The sequence below is a fragment of the Chanodichthys erythropterus genome, chromosome 17 (assembly GCF_024489055.1).
Source record: "Chanodichthys erythropterus isolate Z2021 chromosome 17, ASM2448905v1, whole genome shotgun sequence".
Classification (NCBI taxonomy): Eukaryota; Metazoa; Chordata; class Actinopteri; order Cypriniformes; family Xenocyprididae; genus Chanodichthys; species Chanodichthys erythropterus.
In genome coordinates, this window is record NC_090237.1 from 24,689,249 (window position 1) to 24,706,783 (window position 17,535).

General features: G+C 38.1%; 1 protein-coding gene across 1 annotated transcript in view; it reads right to left on the bottom strand.

The window, feature by feature from the left end:
• nbeab (neurobeachin b) overlaps window positions 1-17,535 on the bottom strand; it is a 377,709-nt gene that overhangs the window by 150,124 nt on the left and 210,050 nt on the right. The window contains exons 34-36 of the mRNA XM_067364674.1: window positions 9,416-9,480; window positions 5,340-5,448; window positions 1,641-1,807 (exon numbers count right to left, since the gene is read on the bottom strand). Of these exons, the coding sequence (XP_067220775.1) occupies window positions 1,641-1,807; window positions 5,340-5,448; window positions 9,416-9,480 (341 nt within the window). The remainder of the gene's footprint in view (window positions 1-1,640; window positions 1,808-5,339; window positions 5,449-9,415; window positions 9,481-17,535) is intronic.

The following is a 17,535-nucleotide window of genomic DNA, read 5'->3' on the forward strand; positions in this document are numbered from 1 at the left end:
GGTGTTATGAGAGCCCAGGGTGCTCTGATAGTGGCCTTCAGCTCTTCTGCATTGTTGGGTCTGGCATATCGCATCTTCCTCTTCACAATACCCCATAGATTTTCTTTGGAGTTAAGGTCAGGCAAGTTTGCTGGCCAATTAAGAACAGGGATACAATGGTCCTTAAACCAGGTACTGGTAGCTTTGGCACTGTGTGCAGGTTCCAAGTCCTGTTGGAAAATGAACTCTGCATCTCCATAAAGTTGGTCAGCAGCAGGAAGCATGAAGTGCTCTAAAACTTCCTGGTATACAGCTGCGTTGACCTTGGACCTCAAAAAACACAGTGGACCAACACCAGCAGATGACATGGCACCCCAAACCATCACTGACTGTGGAAACTTTACACTGGACCTCAAGCGACGTGGATTGTGTGCCTCTCCTCTCTTCCTCCAGATTCTGGGAGCCTGATTTCCAAAGGAAATGCAAAATTTACTTTCATCAGAGAACATAACTTTGGACCACTCAGCAACAGTCCAGTCCTTTTAGTCTTTAGCCCAGACGAGACGCTTCTGACGCTGTCTGTTGTTCAAGAGTGGCTTGACACAAGGAATGCGACAGCTGAAACCCATGTCTTGCATACGTCTATGCGTAGTGGTTCTTGAAGCACTGACTCCAGCTGAAGTCCACACTTTGTGAATCTCTCCCACATTTTTTAATGGGTTTTGTTTCACAATCCTCTCCAGGGTGTGGTTATCCCTATTGCTTGTACACTTTTTTTCTACCACATCTTTTCCTACCCTTCGCCTCTCTATTAATGTGCTTGGACACAGAGCTCTGTGAACAGACAGCCTCTTTTGCAATGACCTTTTGTGCCCTCCTTGTTCAAGGTGTCAATGGTAGTCTTTTGGACAACTGTCAAGTCAGCAGTCTTCCCCCATGACTGTGTAGCCTACAGAACTAGACTGAGAGACCATTTAAAGGCCTTTGCAGGTGCTTTGAGTTAATTAGCTGATTAGAGTGTGGCACCAGTTGTCTTCAATATTGAACCTTTTCACAATATTCTAATTTTCTGAGATACTGAATTTGGGATTTTCCTTAGTTGTCAGTTATAATCATCAAAATTAAAAGAAAAAAAAAACATTTGAAATATATCAGTCTGTGTGTAATGAATGAATATAATATACAAGTTTCACTTTTTGAATGGAATTAGTGAAATAAATCAACTTTTTGATGATATTCTAATTACATGACCAGCACCTGTATATATATATATTTATTTATTTATTTATTTATTTTTTTGTTATGTGACGGTCATATCTTTGAAACTTTTCACCATGCATTTCTCATTTATTTGTGTTACTTTTGACTACATAATATATTGATTTAAACAGCAATATTATTGTTTTTAATGTATTTTCGATAAAATAAATGCCTCTTTGGTGAGAGTCTTAAGAGTCTTCTTTCAAAAACATCAAAAAATCTTAACAACTCCAAACTTCTGAATGGTAGTGAATGTACTATATATACATGGATATTGTTAGCAGACTAAATTAAACAAACAAACAAGTCATAATGTGAAAAGTGTTTCAGAGTTTATTTTAAAAACAGGCCCAAAAGTGGCCATAGTTGAGAAACACCCCCATACATGCACACAGCTGTACCTCTGTGCTACTGTGCCCCAGGCTCCGTGTTTATTGGTGAGGATGTTGAGGATCTTCTGTTTCAGCTGATTGGCTGTCACATGATCACGATGTTTGGCAGCACTGATGAGGTGATCACACATCGTCTCCTCTTCTTTCCTGTCTGCCGCGTACTGTGCGCAGTTAGACTGACCCGAAATATGGATGAAAGAAAGACAGATTAACATCTAAAGTAAATGTCACAATGAATCAGTAAACTGAAAGCAAGAATGATGCTACTTGCATGAAGCAGAACTGAGGGATAGTTCATCCAAAAATGAAAATTCTGTCTTCATTTACTTACCCTCACTTTGTTCCAAACCTGCATGACTTTCTTTCTTCTGCAATAAGTATCAGTGTTATTTTTGTCCATGCAATAAAAGTCAATGAGGTCCAGCATTGCTTTGGACCCCAATGACTTTCATTATATGGACAAAAACAATTGATCAGTTGTTCTGCAGAAGAAAGAAAGCTTTGGAATGACAAGAGAGTGTTTTCATTTTTAGGTGAACTTTACCTTTAAGAACCAAGAATGTCTTTCATTACTTTACCATTTCAACATATATTGTAGTACTTTCCCCTTTAAAGTTTACTTCATACACAGAAAGAACTTAAAATAGGCACTATAAAAAGCACTGAGACTAAAAGGCCTCTCAGACTAAGGGTGACGTGAAGCAGCCTGCCGACTTTATCTTCCCCGCTACAATAAGATTGTCTTCCCACGTGGACCCCAGGGGGGATCTCTTGCTAATATTCAAAATCTAATTTGCTAACACAAGCTGGTGGGGTGCAGGGGAAAAGGGAGGAGGGGCGAGGGGAAGTAATTGAATTTCCTTCCTTATATTTGAATTCTGTCAGATATTATACCTCGACATATTCTTCAAACGGCCGATAACTCAATCTCCCGGTGTCATCTCGCCTTACTATGCGCCACGCTGACAAATATCAAACGTTATTTATCACTTCAAGGGAGGATATGAGGTTTGAAAGTGACACCAGCTTAATTGTAAAAATATCTAATCTGCTTACAAAATCTTCAATCTGCAGACGGAGGTAATAAAGAAGAGGAAGAACAAGAAGAGGCAAGACGACATCTTGAGAGGCAAGACAACATCTTCCGTTAGCTGGTGACATTGCCTATCTAGCGCCTGCTGCGTTTTATCTAGCAGGTCAAGGATCCTCAAGAGCAGTATATAAAACAACCGTCTCAGACAGGCTGTGCATTCTAGATAAGAAACTCATCACTCCATCACTACATGTACTAGTGTGTTTCTGAGAAAGAGTGTGTGTATCCCGCATTTTGATGCATGTGCCCTCAGTGTTTCATATCATAGATACATGATTCAACAGTAAGTGCTGCTAAACCTTGATTTACATTTACAGCACCCACTGCATCACTGTCGGAATAGTACAGACAGGCTGATACTGATATCCTAAGTAGTTAATGTAACATTAATCTTCACATTTAATATATTACAGTGCACAGCATAAATGAGTACACCCCCTCTGAAACTTCTGAAAGTCAGTAATTACTCAATTACTTAGAAGATATGTCAGGGTTCTTTAGAGATATAATGTTTCAGCAAGTCTGCTTAACCAATTACCAAAGAAGCATGTCAAAATTATTCAGGAAAATAAGATTTTCTTATCAAGGTGATAAAATGTTGTGTAGCAAAAATGAGTACACCCTCCTAAAAGTTACTAAATGAAACTAAATAAATATTTCTGGTGTAAGTTTAAGGCAATGTTTGATCAACAGGTAAGTATTTTGAACCAAAACATTTAAAGAGAAGTCATTTCTTGACAATTAAAAGTGTTTTATAGCCCACTGAATCATTCTTAGACTTAATGCTGAAAACAATGGAAGCACTTGGGAGAGAACTGTCAGGAGACTTATTTCTTAGCACAAAAGAGGACAGTGGTACAAGAGGATTACCAAATCATTGTTTTAAGTGTGAAAATATAGCAAAAGTAACAAAGAAATTCAAAAACAATGGACTTGTGACAAGACCCCTGAAATAATCAGGCCTTCATTTTGAGCTTTCATTTAGTGATGAGGGATTTTTTTGCTAGACAAAGAGCAGGAGAAATACCAAGCCTGCAGAAATGACATACATGGTTATTGTTCTCACTGGAACTACCTACTGTAGCCAAAGCACAATAAAGCCAGTTAGCCATTTCCAAAGCCCATATTTACAAAAATATGCATTCTGGGAATCAATACTCTGGTCTCATGAGACTAAATCAATCATTTGGGATCTAACAGCATCCAAAATGTTATGGTGTTGCTAGAGGAAGAGTACAGTGAGAAGTGCCTGGTTCCCACAGTAAAGTTCAGTGGTAGTAAAGCTCTTATATGGGGATGTATGAGTGCTGAAGGTGTGAGGCAGTTGTGCTTTATCAATGCTGTCATTCCCACACCACTGTGTAATTTAATACACAAACTTGAATCAGAAGATGTTACCCTTTCCTCATTCCCTGCATTGTTGGGCAATTTTTCAACATGACAATGAGGATATGCTTTCTTCCAAGCTGAAAAACCTTCTGTGGACATTTATTGCACTCAATCTTAACACTCTTGAGCACCTGTGGGGGATTCTGTAGAGATGAGTTGAGCAACACTCCCCATTAAAGATCAGGGCATTTAAGGAGCTCATCATCCAGGAGATAAACAGGACAAATGTGACAATTTGTCATGAACTTGTACACTCTGTGCCAAGAACGGTCAGAGCAGTATATTCAAAATTACGGAGGACATAATAAGTACTAGAATATTATACATTTGTTGAATTAAATCTGGGGTGTACGCGTTTCTGCAATCCTTAATTTAAACAAAATTGGCTAATTTACTTATTTTATGGCTATTAATGACATATATTTCTCAGTTTTTATTATATATATGTTTAATACATTTTAGTTTTGCCATCTTTCCATGGATTGTATTAGTGATTATAAAGAAAATACGTCTTTTGTATTTATTCAGAGGGGGTGTGCTCATTTATGCTGTGCACTGTACATTTAAGTTATGAGGTACAAGAGGCTGTACTGTGAATACAGTCATGGCTAAAGCATGCTCCTAATGGACAACATATTCTCTTTGGTACAACTTTTAAATAATTGTTGTTGGTTGTGACTAAAATGACACACACACACACACACACACACACACACACACACACACACACACACACACACACATATATATATATATATATATATATATATATATATATATATATATATATATATATATATATATATATATATATCATATTTCAGGGGGCGCTTCTGTATAATTAATTCAATTTCTCTCTACTGAGCTAATATACAGTATGTGGATTAATCCCCTTTAGAAGGCATGAGCAAAGGATTATGGGACACCCGCACGGCTAGGTTTGCTAGAGATTTTCTCTGTCATGCTGTATCTAATTCTCAAAATCAGATTTCATTGTAGATTATTCAGGTTTCATATGGATTCAGTGTGGGATTAAGAGTTCTGTTCTTGGATTGATTATAATCTGGTTAGTGTTTTATCTGATCTAGCTACTTAAGGCTGGTATTTAATATACTGAGTCATATAACACCGTAAAATATCTAAATCCTGTACTGACCCCTGGGATCTATAAAATGTGTATATATGCATGCGCTTTTGGTCTAAAATAATTCTCAGACATTGTCTACCTCAAACTCTGCATGCTTGTGGACGTCCTCGGCTCGCTGTCTGTTGAGGATAAACTCTGCTTCATTGGCCACTCGAACAATATGATCCTTCATGGCATGACAAAGGAGTCTAGAATGGAGAAAAAAAAAGAGATTTCAACTGGGAATTTAAAAAAATGGCATTCAGTCAGTCCCCGAACACACATTAAGTACACATCTGCACATGACATACAATCAATCCTACAATGCTTTGTTTTACACTCTTATAGATAATGCAATCATTCATATTTTATGGGATCTAGGTTACTTTGTGTTAATTGTCATTTTACACATCATTATGTCTGCTCTGTTTTAATTAACAAGAGCCTTGGTGTTTGGAACATAATACTGAGCATAATTTTCCACCCCGTCCCGCAGAGAGGCTTCAAACCGGTACGGTATTCAAATGTGCATGCTTCTTTAAGTGTTGACAAGCAATAAATAACATTTGGAGCACAGAGGAGAGGGAAAAAAATAGTAAACAACCTCATTCCCAGCATGATAACAGTACAAAATTGAATCTAGGGCATGACTTTACTTCTTCAGTACTGGAAGAGAAGTTATGCAGTATGAAGAGTGCATTAAAAATCCACAGCAAAACATTTAGTATTTCTAGTGTTTCAAAAGGCAGAAACTGTCATGGGCTTGGTGACTTATATGATGGTGCGAGTGAAACAGAACAGGGGCTCCAAATCAGTGGCACAGGGGCCACATACATCCCAAACTGTGACATGGTGTGGTTCATAAATCACAGATGCCCTACTAAAATCTTAATGTATAATAAATAAACTGGAATAGACTGTTGCATAAACACTACAAGGCTGAAAGTTAAGTCAGAATTAACTCCAGAAGCAAAGTTTTACACAGTGCTTTAATACTTGTAATTCAGTTTGTTATTAGAACATAAGCAGACGCTCCAAGAGGCCAAACACAACATTAGTCTCATTAAATTGTTCAAATAAACTATGCATTGCATATATAGAGTGTAACTGCAGGTTTCTGGAAGAAAAAACACCTTCATTCTGACCATAGAGATTTTTTTGTTTTTGTTTTTGTTTCATACAATCCTTTAAAAAGACAGACCTAACATCAGCTCTTAGGTTAAGTGATTTATGTTTTAAAAATAAATCAAATAAATATGTATACAAAATTAAGTATATTTATATTTTAATCACTATATTGACCATAATCATAATTTATCATAATTATTATATTTTGTATACATTTTATTTTTATAAACATATTTCAACCATTAAAGAATATATCATTACACATTATTACCGTTCAAAAGTTTATAAGATGTTTTAATGTTTTGTTTTTTGTTTTTTTCATAAATAAGTCTTTTATGCTTACCAAGGATAAACAATAATATTGTGAAATATTATTATAATTTAAAATGATTGTTTTCTATTTTAATATATTTTTAAATGTAATTTATTCCAGTGATGCAAAGCTGAATTTTCTGCATCATTACTCCAGTCTTCAGGGTCCTTCAGAAATCATTCTAATACGCTGATCTGGTGCCCAAAAAACTTTTACAAACCCGATTCAAAAAAAAAGTTGGGACACTGTACAAATTGTAAATAAAATAAAAACAGAATGCAATGATGTGGAAGTTTCAAATTTCAATATTTTATTCAGAATGCAACATAGATGACATATCAAATGTGTAAACTGAGAAAATGTATAATTTTAAGGGAAAAATAAGTTGATTTTAAATTTCATGGCATTAACACATCTCAAAAAAGTTGGGACAAAGCCATGTTTACCACTGTGTGGCATCCCCTCTTCTTTTTATAACAATCTACAAACGTCTGGGGACTGAGGAGACAAGTTGCTCAAGTTTAGGAATAGGAATGTTGTCCCATTCTTGTCTAATACAGGCTTCTAGTTGCTCAACTGTCTTAGGTCTTCTTTGTCGCATCTTCCTCTTTATGATGCGCCAAATGTTTTCTATGGGTGGAAGATCTGGACTGCAGGTTGGCCATTGCAGTACCCGAATCCTTCTACTATACAGCCATGATGTTGTAATTGATGCAGTATGTGGTCTGGCATTGTCATGTTGGAAAATGCAAGGTCTACCCTGAAAGAGACGACGTCTGGATGGGAGCATATGTTGTTCTAGAGCTTGGATATACCTTTCAGCATTGATGGTGCCTTTCCAGATGCGTAAGCTGCTCATGCCACACGCACTCATGCAACCCCATACCATCATAGATGCAGGCTTCTGAACTGAGCGCTGATAACAACTTGGGTTGTCCTTGTCCTCTTTAGTCCGGATGACATGGCGTCCCAGTTTTCCAAAAAGAACTTTAAATTTTGATTCGTCTGACCACAGAACAGTTATTCACTTTGCCACAGTCCATTTTAAATGAGCCTTGGCCCAGAGAAAACGCCTGCGCTTCTGGATCATGTTTAGATATGGCTTCTTTTTTGACCTATAGGAGTTTTAGCCGGCAACGGCGAATGGCACGGTGGATTGTGTTCACCAACAATGTTTTCTGGAAGTATTCCTGAGCCCATGTTGTGATTTCCATTACAGTAGCATTCCTGTATGTGATGCAGTGCCGTCTAAGGGCCCGAAGATCACGGGCATCCAGTATGGTTTTCAGGCCTTGACCCTTACACACAGAGATTGTTCCAGATTCTCTGAATCTTTGGATGATATTATGCGCTGTAGATGATGATAACTTCAAACTCTTTGCAATTTTTCTCTGAGAAACTCCTTTCTGATATTGCTCCACTATTTTTCGCCGCAGCATTGGGGGAATTGGTGGTCCTCTGCCCATCTTGACTTCTGAGAGTCACTGCTACTCTGAGAGGCTCTTTTTATACCCAATCATGTTGCCAATTGACCTGATAAGTTGCAAATTGGTCCTCCAGCTGTTCCTTATATGTACATTTAACTTTTCCAGCCTCTTATTGCTCCCTGTCCCAAATGTTTTGGAATGTGTAGCTCTCATGAAATCCAAAATGAGCCAATATTTGGCACAACATTTCAAAATGTCTCACTTTCAATATTTGATATGTTATCTATATTCTATTGTGAATAAAATATAAATTGATGAGATTTGTAAATTATTTTTATTCACAATTTGTACAGTGTCCCAACTTTTTTTGAATCGTGTTTGTACATTATTATTATTATTATTATTTTATTTTTATTTTTTTTACATTGTTTCGAATTTATTGCATTAAAGCTGAATAAAAATATAATTTTTTTAATCTTGCTAACCCCAAATTGGACTGTATGTATTTAACTATAGAATTCCTGGTGAAGTAGCTACAGATGGGAGATTCTCCATTGAACCACCGATAAGAGAAGACACTGTTGTCATTATTTTTTGTAAATCCCTATGAAGTAAATGAAAGTTGATTGCAGGCTATTATTGTTGCACTCTACGTCCACTGAGGTAGGATTTGGAAAGAGGGCCACTGACACAGACAGACAGACAGACAGGTACTGAGGGTGAATGACTGATGTGCCAGCACCCTGGACAGCGACTATCTCTGCTGACTCAGGATTACTGTCCGTGTGTGTGTGTGTTTGTGTGTGTGTGTGCGCACAGATGGGTCAGCAGATGGGTGTGCAGGCTGAGCCACCCAGGATCAGCTCAACAACAATGATTCAAAGCCTAAACCCGACAAACACATGGACACATGGACACACAGACACACAAACACAATCTTTCGGTGAGATAGAAAAGTAGCATGATGGATAAAAAACAGAGAAAGACTGAAAACAAGACTGTTAATATGATGTACACATTCTTGACAAGAAGTATGTCAGAGGGTTTATACACCCACCCACTCTCAACATGCTTATCTCAGCGTATTTTACACTCTGTTCAACCACTAACACCAAAAAAACACAAACTCTGGCCACACTACCGGGACGAGAGGCTTAGGGGCTAATCTGGTCCCATGCCTGTTATCAGTAATCCCATGGAAACTGGTCAGCTGAACAGACCAGCACCAGATAACCAATTTGAAGTGGCATAAGCTACAGTGATCTGTGAGCTAGTAATGGTGTTTCAAAAGCAGAAATGAGAGTTTACCTTCCCTCGTTGATAAGCTCAATGAAAGCCAGGCCAGCGTTCTTCTGTATCGAGTTCTGCCACTCCTGAAAGAAACAACATTTGTCATTCATATGTGGATTGTGTTCAGTTTTTAGCAGTATGGTTAATGTCAGCTTGTGCAGTGGGGGACAAAAATCGAGATATTAACCCCTTTATTTAACTTTACTTACTTTTATTTTATAACCGACTTCCTTTACACACACACACACACACACACACACACACACACACACACACACACACACACACACACACACACACACACACACACACACACACAAACAAACATACATACATCAGCATGCCACATCGTTTGATGGAAATGAAAATGATCAACCTACAGAGGACTGAATTCAAAGACACCCTGAAAATCAAAGTGAAAAAATTAGGCCGCAGGCTAGTCCATTTTGCTGAAATTTCACTTCAAATGGTACTTAGTAGTTTGTATGGCCCCCACATGCTGGTATGCATGCTTGACAACGTCAGAGCATGCTCCTAATGAGACAACGGACAGTGCCCTGTGGTATTTCATCCTAGATCTGGACCAGGGCATCACTGAGCTCCTGGACAGTCTGAGGTGCAACCTGGCGGCGTTGGATGGACCGAAACATAATGTCCCAGAGGTGTTCTATTGGATTTAGGTCAGGCGAGCGTGGGGGCCATTCAATGTTATCAATTCCTTCATCCTCCAGGAGCTGCCTGCATACTCTCGCCACATGAGGCCGGGCATTGTTGTGCACCAGAAGAAACCCATGACCCACTGCACCAGCATAGGGTCTGACAGTGGGTCCAAAGATTTCATCCCGATACCTAATGGCAGTCAGGGTGTCGTTGTCTAGCCTGTAGAGGTCTGTGCATCCCTCCATGGATATGCCTCCCCAGACCATCACTGACCCACCACCAAACCGGTCATGCCGAACGATGTTACAGGCAGCATAACGTTCTCCACCAATTCTCCAGACCCTTTCACATCAGTCACATGTGCTCAGGGTGAATCTGCTCTCATCTGTGAAAAACACAGGGATCTGCCCATTCTGGTGTTCAATTGCAAATGCCAATCGAGCTCCATGATGCCGGGCAGTAAGCACAGGGCCCAATAGAGGATGTCGGGCCCTCAGGTCACCCTCATGAGGTTTGTTTCTGATTGTTTGGTCAGAGACATTCACACTAGTGGCCTGCTGGAGATCATTTTGTAGGGCTCTGGCAGTGCTACTCCTGTTCCTCCTTGCACAAAGGAGCAGATACCGGTCCTGCTGATGGGTTAAGGACCTTCTACGGCCCTGTCCATCTCTCCTAGAGTAACTGTCTGTCTCCTGGAATCTCATCCATGCTCTTGAGACTGTGCTGGGAGAAACAGCAAACCTTCTGGCAATGGCACGTATTGATGTGCCATCCTGGAGGAGTTGGACTGCCTGTGCAACCTCTGTAGGGTCTAGGTATAGACTCATGCTACCAGTAGTGACACTGAACCATGCCGTCACATTGTCGCCTCATCTAGTGCACCTGTTGTTAATTTCATTAACACCAAAGCAGCTGAAACTAATTAACAACCCCCTCTGCTACTTAACTGACCAGATCAATATCCCAGGAGTTTAACTGACTTGATGCTATTCTCTGAATAAAAAGTGTTCATTTATTTTTTGAGCAGTGTATATATTTGGTTGTTGCATCATTTAAGTGACTAGAGTACTTGATGTTTGAAGATCATAGAAGGAAAAAAAGATAAATGTCAGATATCAAGATAAATGAACAAAGTATTTTATGCACAACATGTAAAAATATTATTTAATTTAGTGCATGTATATACACAAATATGCATGTAACAGAGGGCATAATAAACAATTGCACCTAAATAAGTCCTGGTAAAAATGGATTGCAGAACATGTGTAAAACAATAAAAATAAAACCAGTGGCAAAAACATCTGTAGACAGAAATCTTTCTCCAAAAGTCTCATGTTAAGCCCAAATGAAACATCTAGTGATAGTGATCGCAGCAAATTGGATTGCTATGTATTTAAGAAAGCAAAGATCTATCTGAGGTCACATATCCGCTTTCGAGAGCCAAAGCCATAAAAAGCCTGGAACTTGGCCCTGTGCGTGCGCAAGCATCTTTTCTTCCTCTGTGCACAGATCCGTAAACACAGGAGAGATGTAATTGCTGAATGAAACTGTATCCTCTTGCCCCTTAAACACAGCCATTTCCTCTCTGTGAGCACCCAGTGACAGATCACCGAAGACCTCCGTCTTGAGACTGGCCCTCTCGCCTTGCCTGGAGCGCTTTGGAGGCCTTAGGGAATGTCTCACGCCCTCCCTCTCAACGTTTCCCGGGCTCTCCTTCCTCTGCTGTCTCTCACACACACACCACGGGTCTGGAGATGATTAAAAGGTGGTTGTGCTTCTCACTATGGGAAATTTTCCTCCGTTCTCTTGTTTGCTCTCAAAGGTACGAGGGGGAAGAGCATGAGCCGGGTTGGAGTTCAAAAGGAAAGAGGGCATTTGCAAAAAGTGGGCCTCAAAAATATTCTCATGTCCTGCGGTGAGGGATCAGGGTGAGAGAAGAGCCACTGGGCATGGATATAAACAGTTGCCTCAGAATGAGGGCATTTTATGGATTTTATACATACATTCCATGTGTCTTGATCTTTTTATTATTATTATTTAATTATCTTATATTTCCCAATTTTATATTATTGTATGACATTTATGTTTTCTGTAAAGATCTTTGTCAACACTTTTAAAAGGTGCTGAATGAATAAAGCTTTATTTAGCCAGCAATGATGGGGAATGCATGAGGCACAAAACCAAAGTCGCTTTAAACCACAATCTGGTGGTTTTAACCAGTCATATACAGTGGCCCAAAAATGTATTTAGGATTTGAGACTTTACAAAATGTTTAACTCTAAAATGTCAGAACTTACTGCACTTTCTGAGCCATTTTTGCTATTAATTCTACCCAACTGGCTTTTGAAAAAAGTTCCTTATGCTGCATTTATTTGATCAAAAATATAGTAAAAACAGTAATACTGTGAAGTATTATTTCAATTTAAAATAACTGTTTTATATTTTAATATAATTTAAAATTTAGTTTATTTCTGTAATTATTATTAATAATTATTATAAGTGTTAAAATCAGTGCTGCTTAATATTTTTGTGTAAACCATCAAACAAAGTTCTGTCACAAAACTCTTCTGAAAGCTCAGAACAAACCAATGAGGTTCGTTCTCATGTGTTATGCAGCACATTTGAGCTTCCGGAAGAGTTTTTTTTTTAATGTTCGCAGCTTTTTTATGTTCACTGGTCGATGTTTATATGTGATTAAAAGCTTAAATTTAAATCTGTTCATCATATAAAGCAATCGAGTCTCTTCAGAAAATTTAGACTAAACCACTCAATTCATATGGATTAGTTTTACGATCTCTTTATGAACTTTTTGAAAAAAGTTGCAATTGTGTAGGCTGTCAATGGAGGGACAAAAAGCTCTCAGATTTCATCAAAAAGACCTTTATTTGCATTTTGAAGATGAGCGAAAGTCTTACGGGTTTGGAACAACATGAGGGTGAATAATTAATGACAAAATTTTCATTTTTTGTTGAACTAACCCTTTAATTTAACAACATTAGATGTAACATAAAACCCAAATGTATATAAATGATTAGAAAAAAACTAAGAAGAACTGTCAATTTATGGTAAATTATACGAGTCGTTCTTTTTCACTTCCAAAAATGTAAAATTACATTAATTCTGTCATGAAAACTCTCAGGAGATTGGTTTGTTAATAGAGATTTGCATGGTAATGGATATGGCAATGTTAATGTATTTGGTGTTGGCGGAATAGATCTGCTGCTGCAGAGCAAGTACCGAGACTTGCTACTGCCAATACATTCACACACATTGCTGTGAGCATGTAACACACATGAATGAACCCCCATAGCATATCTATACAGGTGGAGCTGGGGAAGGTTGAGGGTTTCTGAAAGCGTGCTGCAAACTGCTAACAGCAACATGACCGGTATTTGTTTGAATGTTGAGCCGCAGCTCATTGGCCACTGATGCAACAGCAACCAATAGACCCCTTAAAAGTTTGTAAACATTGCAACATTTCCTGGTGGGCGGGGCTTAGCTGGAGGCAAAAAGAGACGCTGGACTCAATGTTGACAAGCGTAAGCTAGCATGTTTTAGGAGGGATTTATTAAACATAGAAGCAGAAGAAGGTTCAGAACTGTCCAAATATGTACAGTCACTGACTATGCGGGACCGTGACAGCTATTTTTGTAAATTAACTTAAGTTTTGGATATTTCCTAGACAACATATGAATTACTTTCAGGTGGTTCGGAGAATTTAAGGCTTATTGTCTAATGTAACCTAACGCTGGGCTAACTATGATTATGGCTAGCAATGTGGATTATTTTAAGAGACCATTCATTGATGGCACACACATCTATCGCTGTATGTTTGTTAAGCTAGCTAGTGAGCTGAAAGTTGGCGACTTTGCACCTATAAACACACCATTACATATGCATCGATTATTTTACCTGATATGAAGCGTGCGCTGCAAACACGAGTATTATTTATGATCATCTCCGTCCAGTCTGTATGCCGTATTACATTCAACCACAATTATCTTTTTGATTTCTGTGAAGGAATGTCTGCCGGGATCTGGTAAAACTTTAGTTTTGAACCAAAAGTCCTGTTCCTTTTATTCTGGCAGCCAAAAACACAACAAGACGAACAAGTCAAAACCTCAAACTTTTAGCACGACCGCTATTAGTTCTTATTCATGTTTTGCCTCCAGCTAGAGCGGTGATGTCACAATGACGTAGGCGATTAAGCTGTGCTATTTAGATAATGATATGATCACTACCAAATGAGTTAAATACCTATCAGCCTGTGCCATCTAGAGTTTCATGGCAGAACTAGGTAAATATAAGAGATCTATTACAGTTATTCACGTTTATAGTAAGAAAACTTAATGTTAACCAATTAACAGTTTTTACTGTCACATTTTTTATCTATTATCACTAAAATCACTTTTTTTTTTTTTACAGTCAGTGGGGTCCAAAATCAACTTTAAATTTATGGACAAAAAGTCAATACAAATTTTTTTGTTCAACAGTAGAAAGAAACAATTAGAGGTTTGAAACAACATAAGGGTACGGAAGAGGATTAGGACCAAGCAATAATAAAAAAATAAAACCATCTCGAGATTAAAGTTGTTAAATTTTGCGAAAAAAGTCAAAATAAAATGTTGAGAATAAAGTCTTTAAATTACGAGAAAAAATATTTAAATTACGAGAAGAAATTCGTTAAATTATGAGAAAAATGTCGTCAAATTTCGAGAAAAAAGTCGAGATAAAATGTTGAGAATAAATTCATTAAATATGAGAAAAAAGTCGTTAAATTACGAGAACAAATTCGTTAAATCACGAATTTGTTCTCATAATTTAATGACATTTTTCTCGTAATTTAATGACTTTATTCTCATAATTTAATGACTATATTCTCAACATTTTATCTTGACTTTTTTCTCAAAATTTAACAACATTTTTCTCATTATTTAATGAATTTGTTCTCGTAATTTAACGACTTTTTTCTCATAATTTAATGACTATTCTTAACATTTTATCTCGACTTTTTTCTCGAAATTTTATGATTTTATGAGTTTATTCTCAACATTTTATCTTGACTTTTCTTGAAATTTAACGAGTTTTTTCTCGTAATTTAACGAGTTTTTTCTTAAAATTTAACAACTTTAATCTCGGGATGGTTTTATTTTTTTATTATTGCTTGGCCCTAATCCTCTTCCGTATAAGGGTGAGTAATTGATAATATAACTTTATTGGTGAACTATCCCACTATAAGTGTAAAACACTTTTTGAAAACCACTGAATGGGCTCCGCTCACGTTTAAAACTACATAGCACATATGCATGGTAATCTGAACAGATAATAAAAAATAAAAAATAAAAAAAATCAGAAAAAGAAAATCACACACACTGATGAGTATCTTCACTACCCCTCATTGAGCCAGAAAGAGACAACACTGAGGCGCATCTGGTCTCCAAATGTTATAACTGACCTAATATACCTCCCTCTTTCTATTTCTCTTTCACCATTCATTATCTACTCTGCAGTCAGGCGGTTTGTCACTTGGGATCGGGCTGCCTCAGCTCAGTGCTTCATCACTAGCCTCCGCTCAAGTAGAGCAGCACCCACGTGACAAAAATAAATAAGGAAATACAGGCAGATGTGGGGGTAACACTGGCCTGCCAAAAGAAAATGACATCAGCCAAGTCACCGAGCCAAGTCCCGCTCCACTGTCTTTTCTCAAGTAGTCTTTGCACTAGCACTGTAACACTTCTTTGGAGCCTTTTTTTTTTCTTTCTCTTCAAGCAAGAGAGTGAGGGTCCCCAGGGGGAGGTGAGTGTGATTGTGAGGGGATTTTGGGGGGCTCAGACGAGTATGCCGTCCATGTGAAGTGCATTAGCGATGACATGTACCTCCAGACTGCAGTAATGTGATCCCACATGTAAAAGAGAAGATCACTTCCGGCCTGCCATCTCCAGCGAGGGACTTATACTGGAAAAAGCTTACACACTAGGTTTAAGAGCTGACACAGAGTTTATCACACATGGGATTTTAAACTGGTCAAAGGAGGCCGCAAGGGGGCCCTTGGAAAAGCTGAGAAAAAATTAAAAATGTGAAATAAACATAAAGGTATCAACTTTCTAAAAAGTAATAATAAGAGTCAACTAATTTTAAAGTAATAGTAATAATACACAGTAAATAAATAAAGTGTCACTTGAATAGAGAGTAGTAATACAATTACTATAAAAAAAAAATAATTAAAGGAAATTTTACACATATCTAGATAATATTTTATATGGCCTTTATATTTTAGGAAGGGGGTCCGTGGCATCAAAAAGTTCATGATCTTTTTGTATATTTATGCTTGTATTGTTTATGTACTTCCTTTATTCATGTAACGGGAAAAAAATTATCCTTTTTGGAACCCAACAAATTGGTTCTCTTATCCCTCACCACTATGATTGGACACCTCAAGCAACGAGAAACTGAAACCTTGAGTACATGCTTTTTTTGAAGTCAAGAACTTAACTGTACTCAAACTCCAATCATCTTTTAACCTTCAAATTCCAGTCACAGCTGTCAAGCACTCCTGTCAAAACTGCCTGCTAAAACGTACTCAGCTGAGAAAGCAGTCATTAGCCAAAAATGTGCACCACAAAAAGCACGGGAGGGAAAAAACGTAGCTGTACTTGTAGCACTTACGCTTGAGCTGTGCACCCCAGCCAGCCAGTTTTTTTTTTTTTTTTTTTCTTTCCTCCCCAGCTTTGTAACTCACAAACTTTAATGGCTCTTGAGAATTTGCAGCATCTCAATCCAACCTGTCAAGAGACAGAGGGAGCACTTTGCTTTTATCTGCTCAGCGCTGCTCCCGACATCTGGAGGCCGTCCATCGGTAAATCTCTCCGGCTCCACGCTAGATCCTTTATGTATGTTTAAGCTGTTACACGAAACAGACCCAGCTGACCTCTGCGGTACCCGCTGCCACTTGACTGGATAGAGACACCGGCTGTCTGCGGGCTTAGATGAATAACACTGATTAGGAGGCATAAATAAAAAAGCGCAAGATGATTATCGCTAATTTATTCATAAAAGTGACAGTTCACGAAACAGAGCGGGTCGTAAGGTCACGAGCTGTGAACGTCCCGCTGTCTGGGTGCATTAGTGCGGAGATGAAAAGGGGAAAGGCTCGAGGTTGTTGGACTCGCAGCAAGGACGTCTCCTACCACAGCGTGATTCGTAGTGGGATGTGGGCTGTGTTCAGATGTGCACCAAGCATTTATTAAAGTTAATCCAAAAATGAAATCATTTATCCATCCTCATGTCTTCAGATGTTCAAACTGCTGTTTTCCATACAATGAAAGTGAATGGAGACCATAACTGTCAAGCTGAATTTTCAGTGAATAATGACTTAAATTTCAGTCTGATTCTCACACAAAGTTATTGCACGACCCATGACCTTAGAAGACATGAAATATGCCGCACAAGTCTTAGTGACTACATTTATTGTGCTTTTA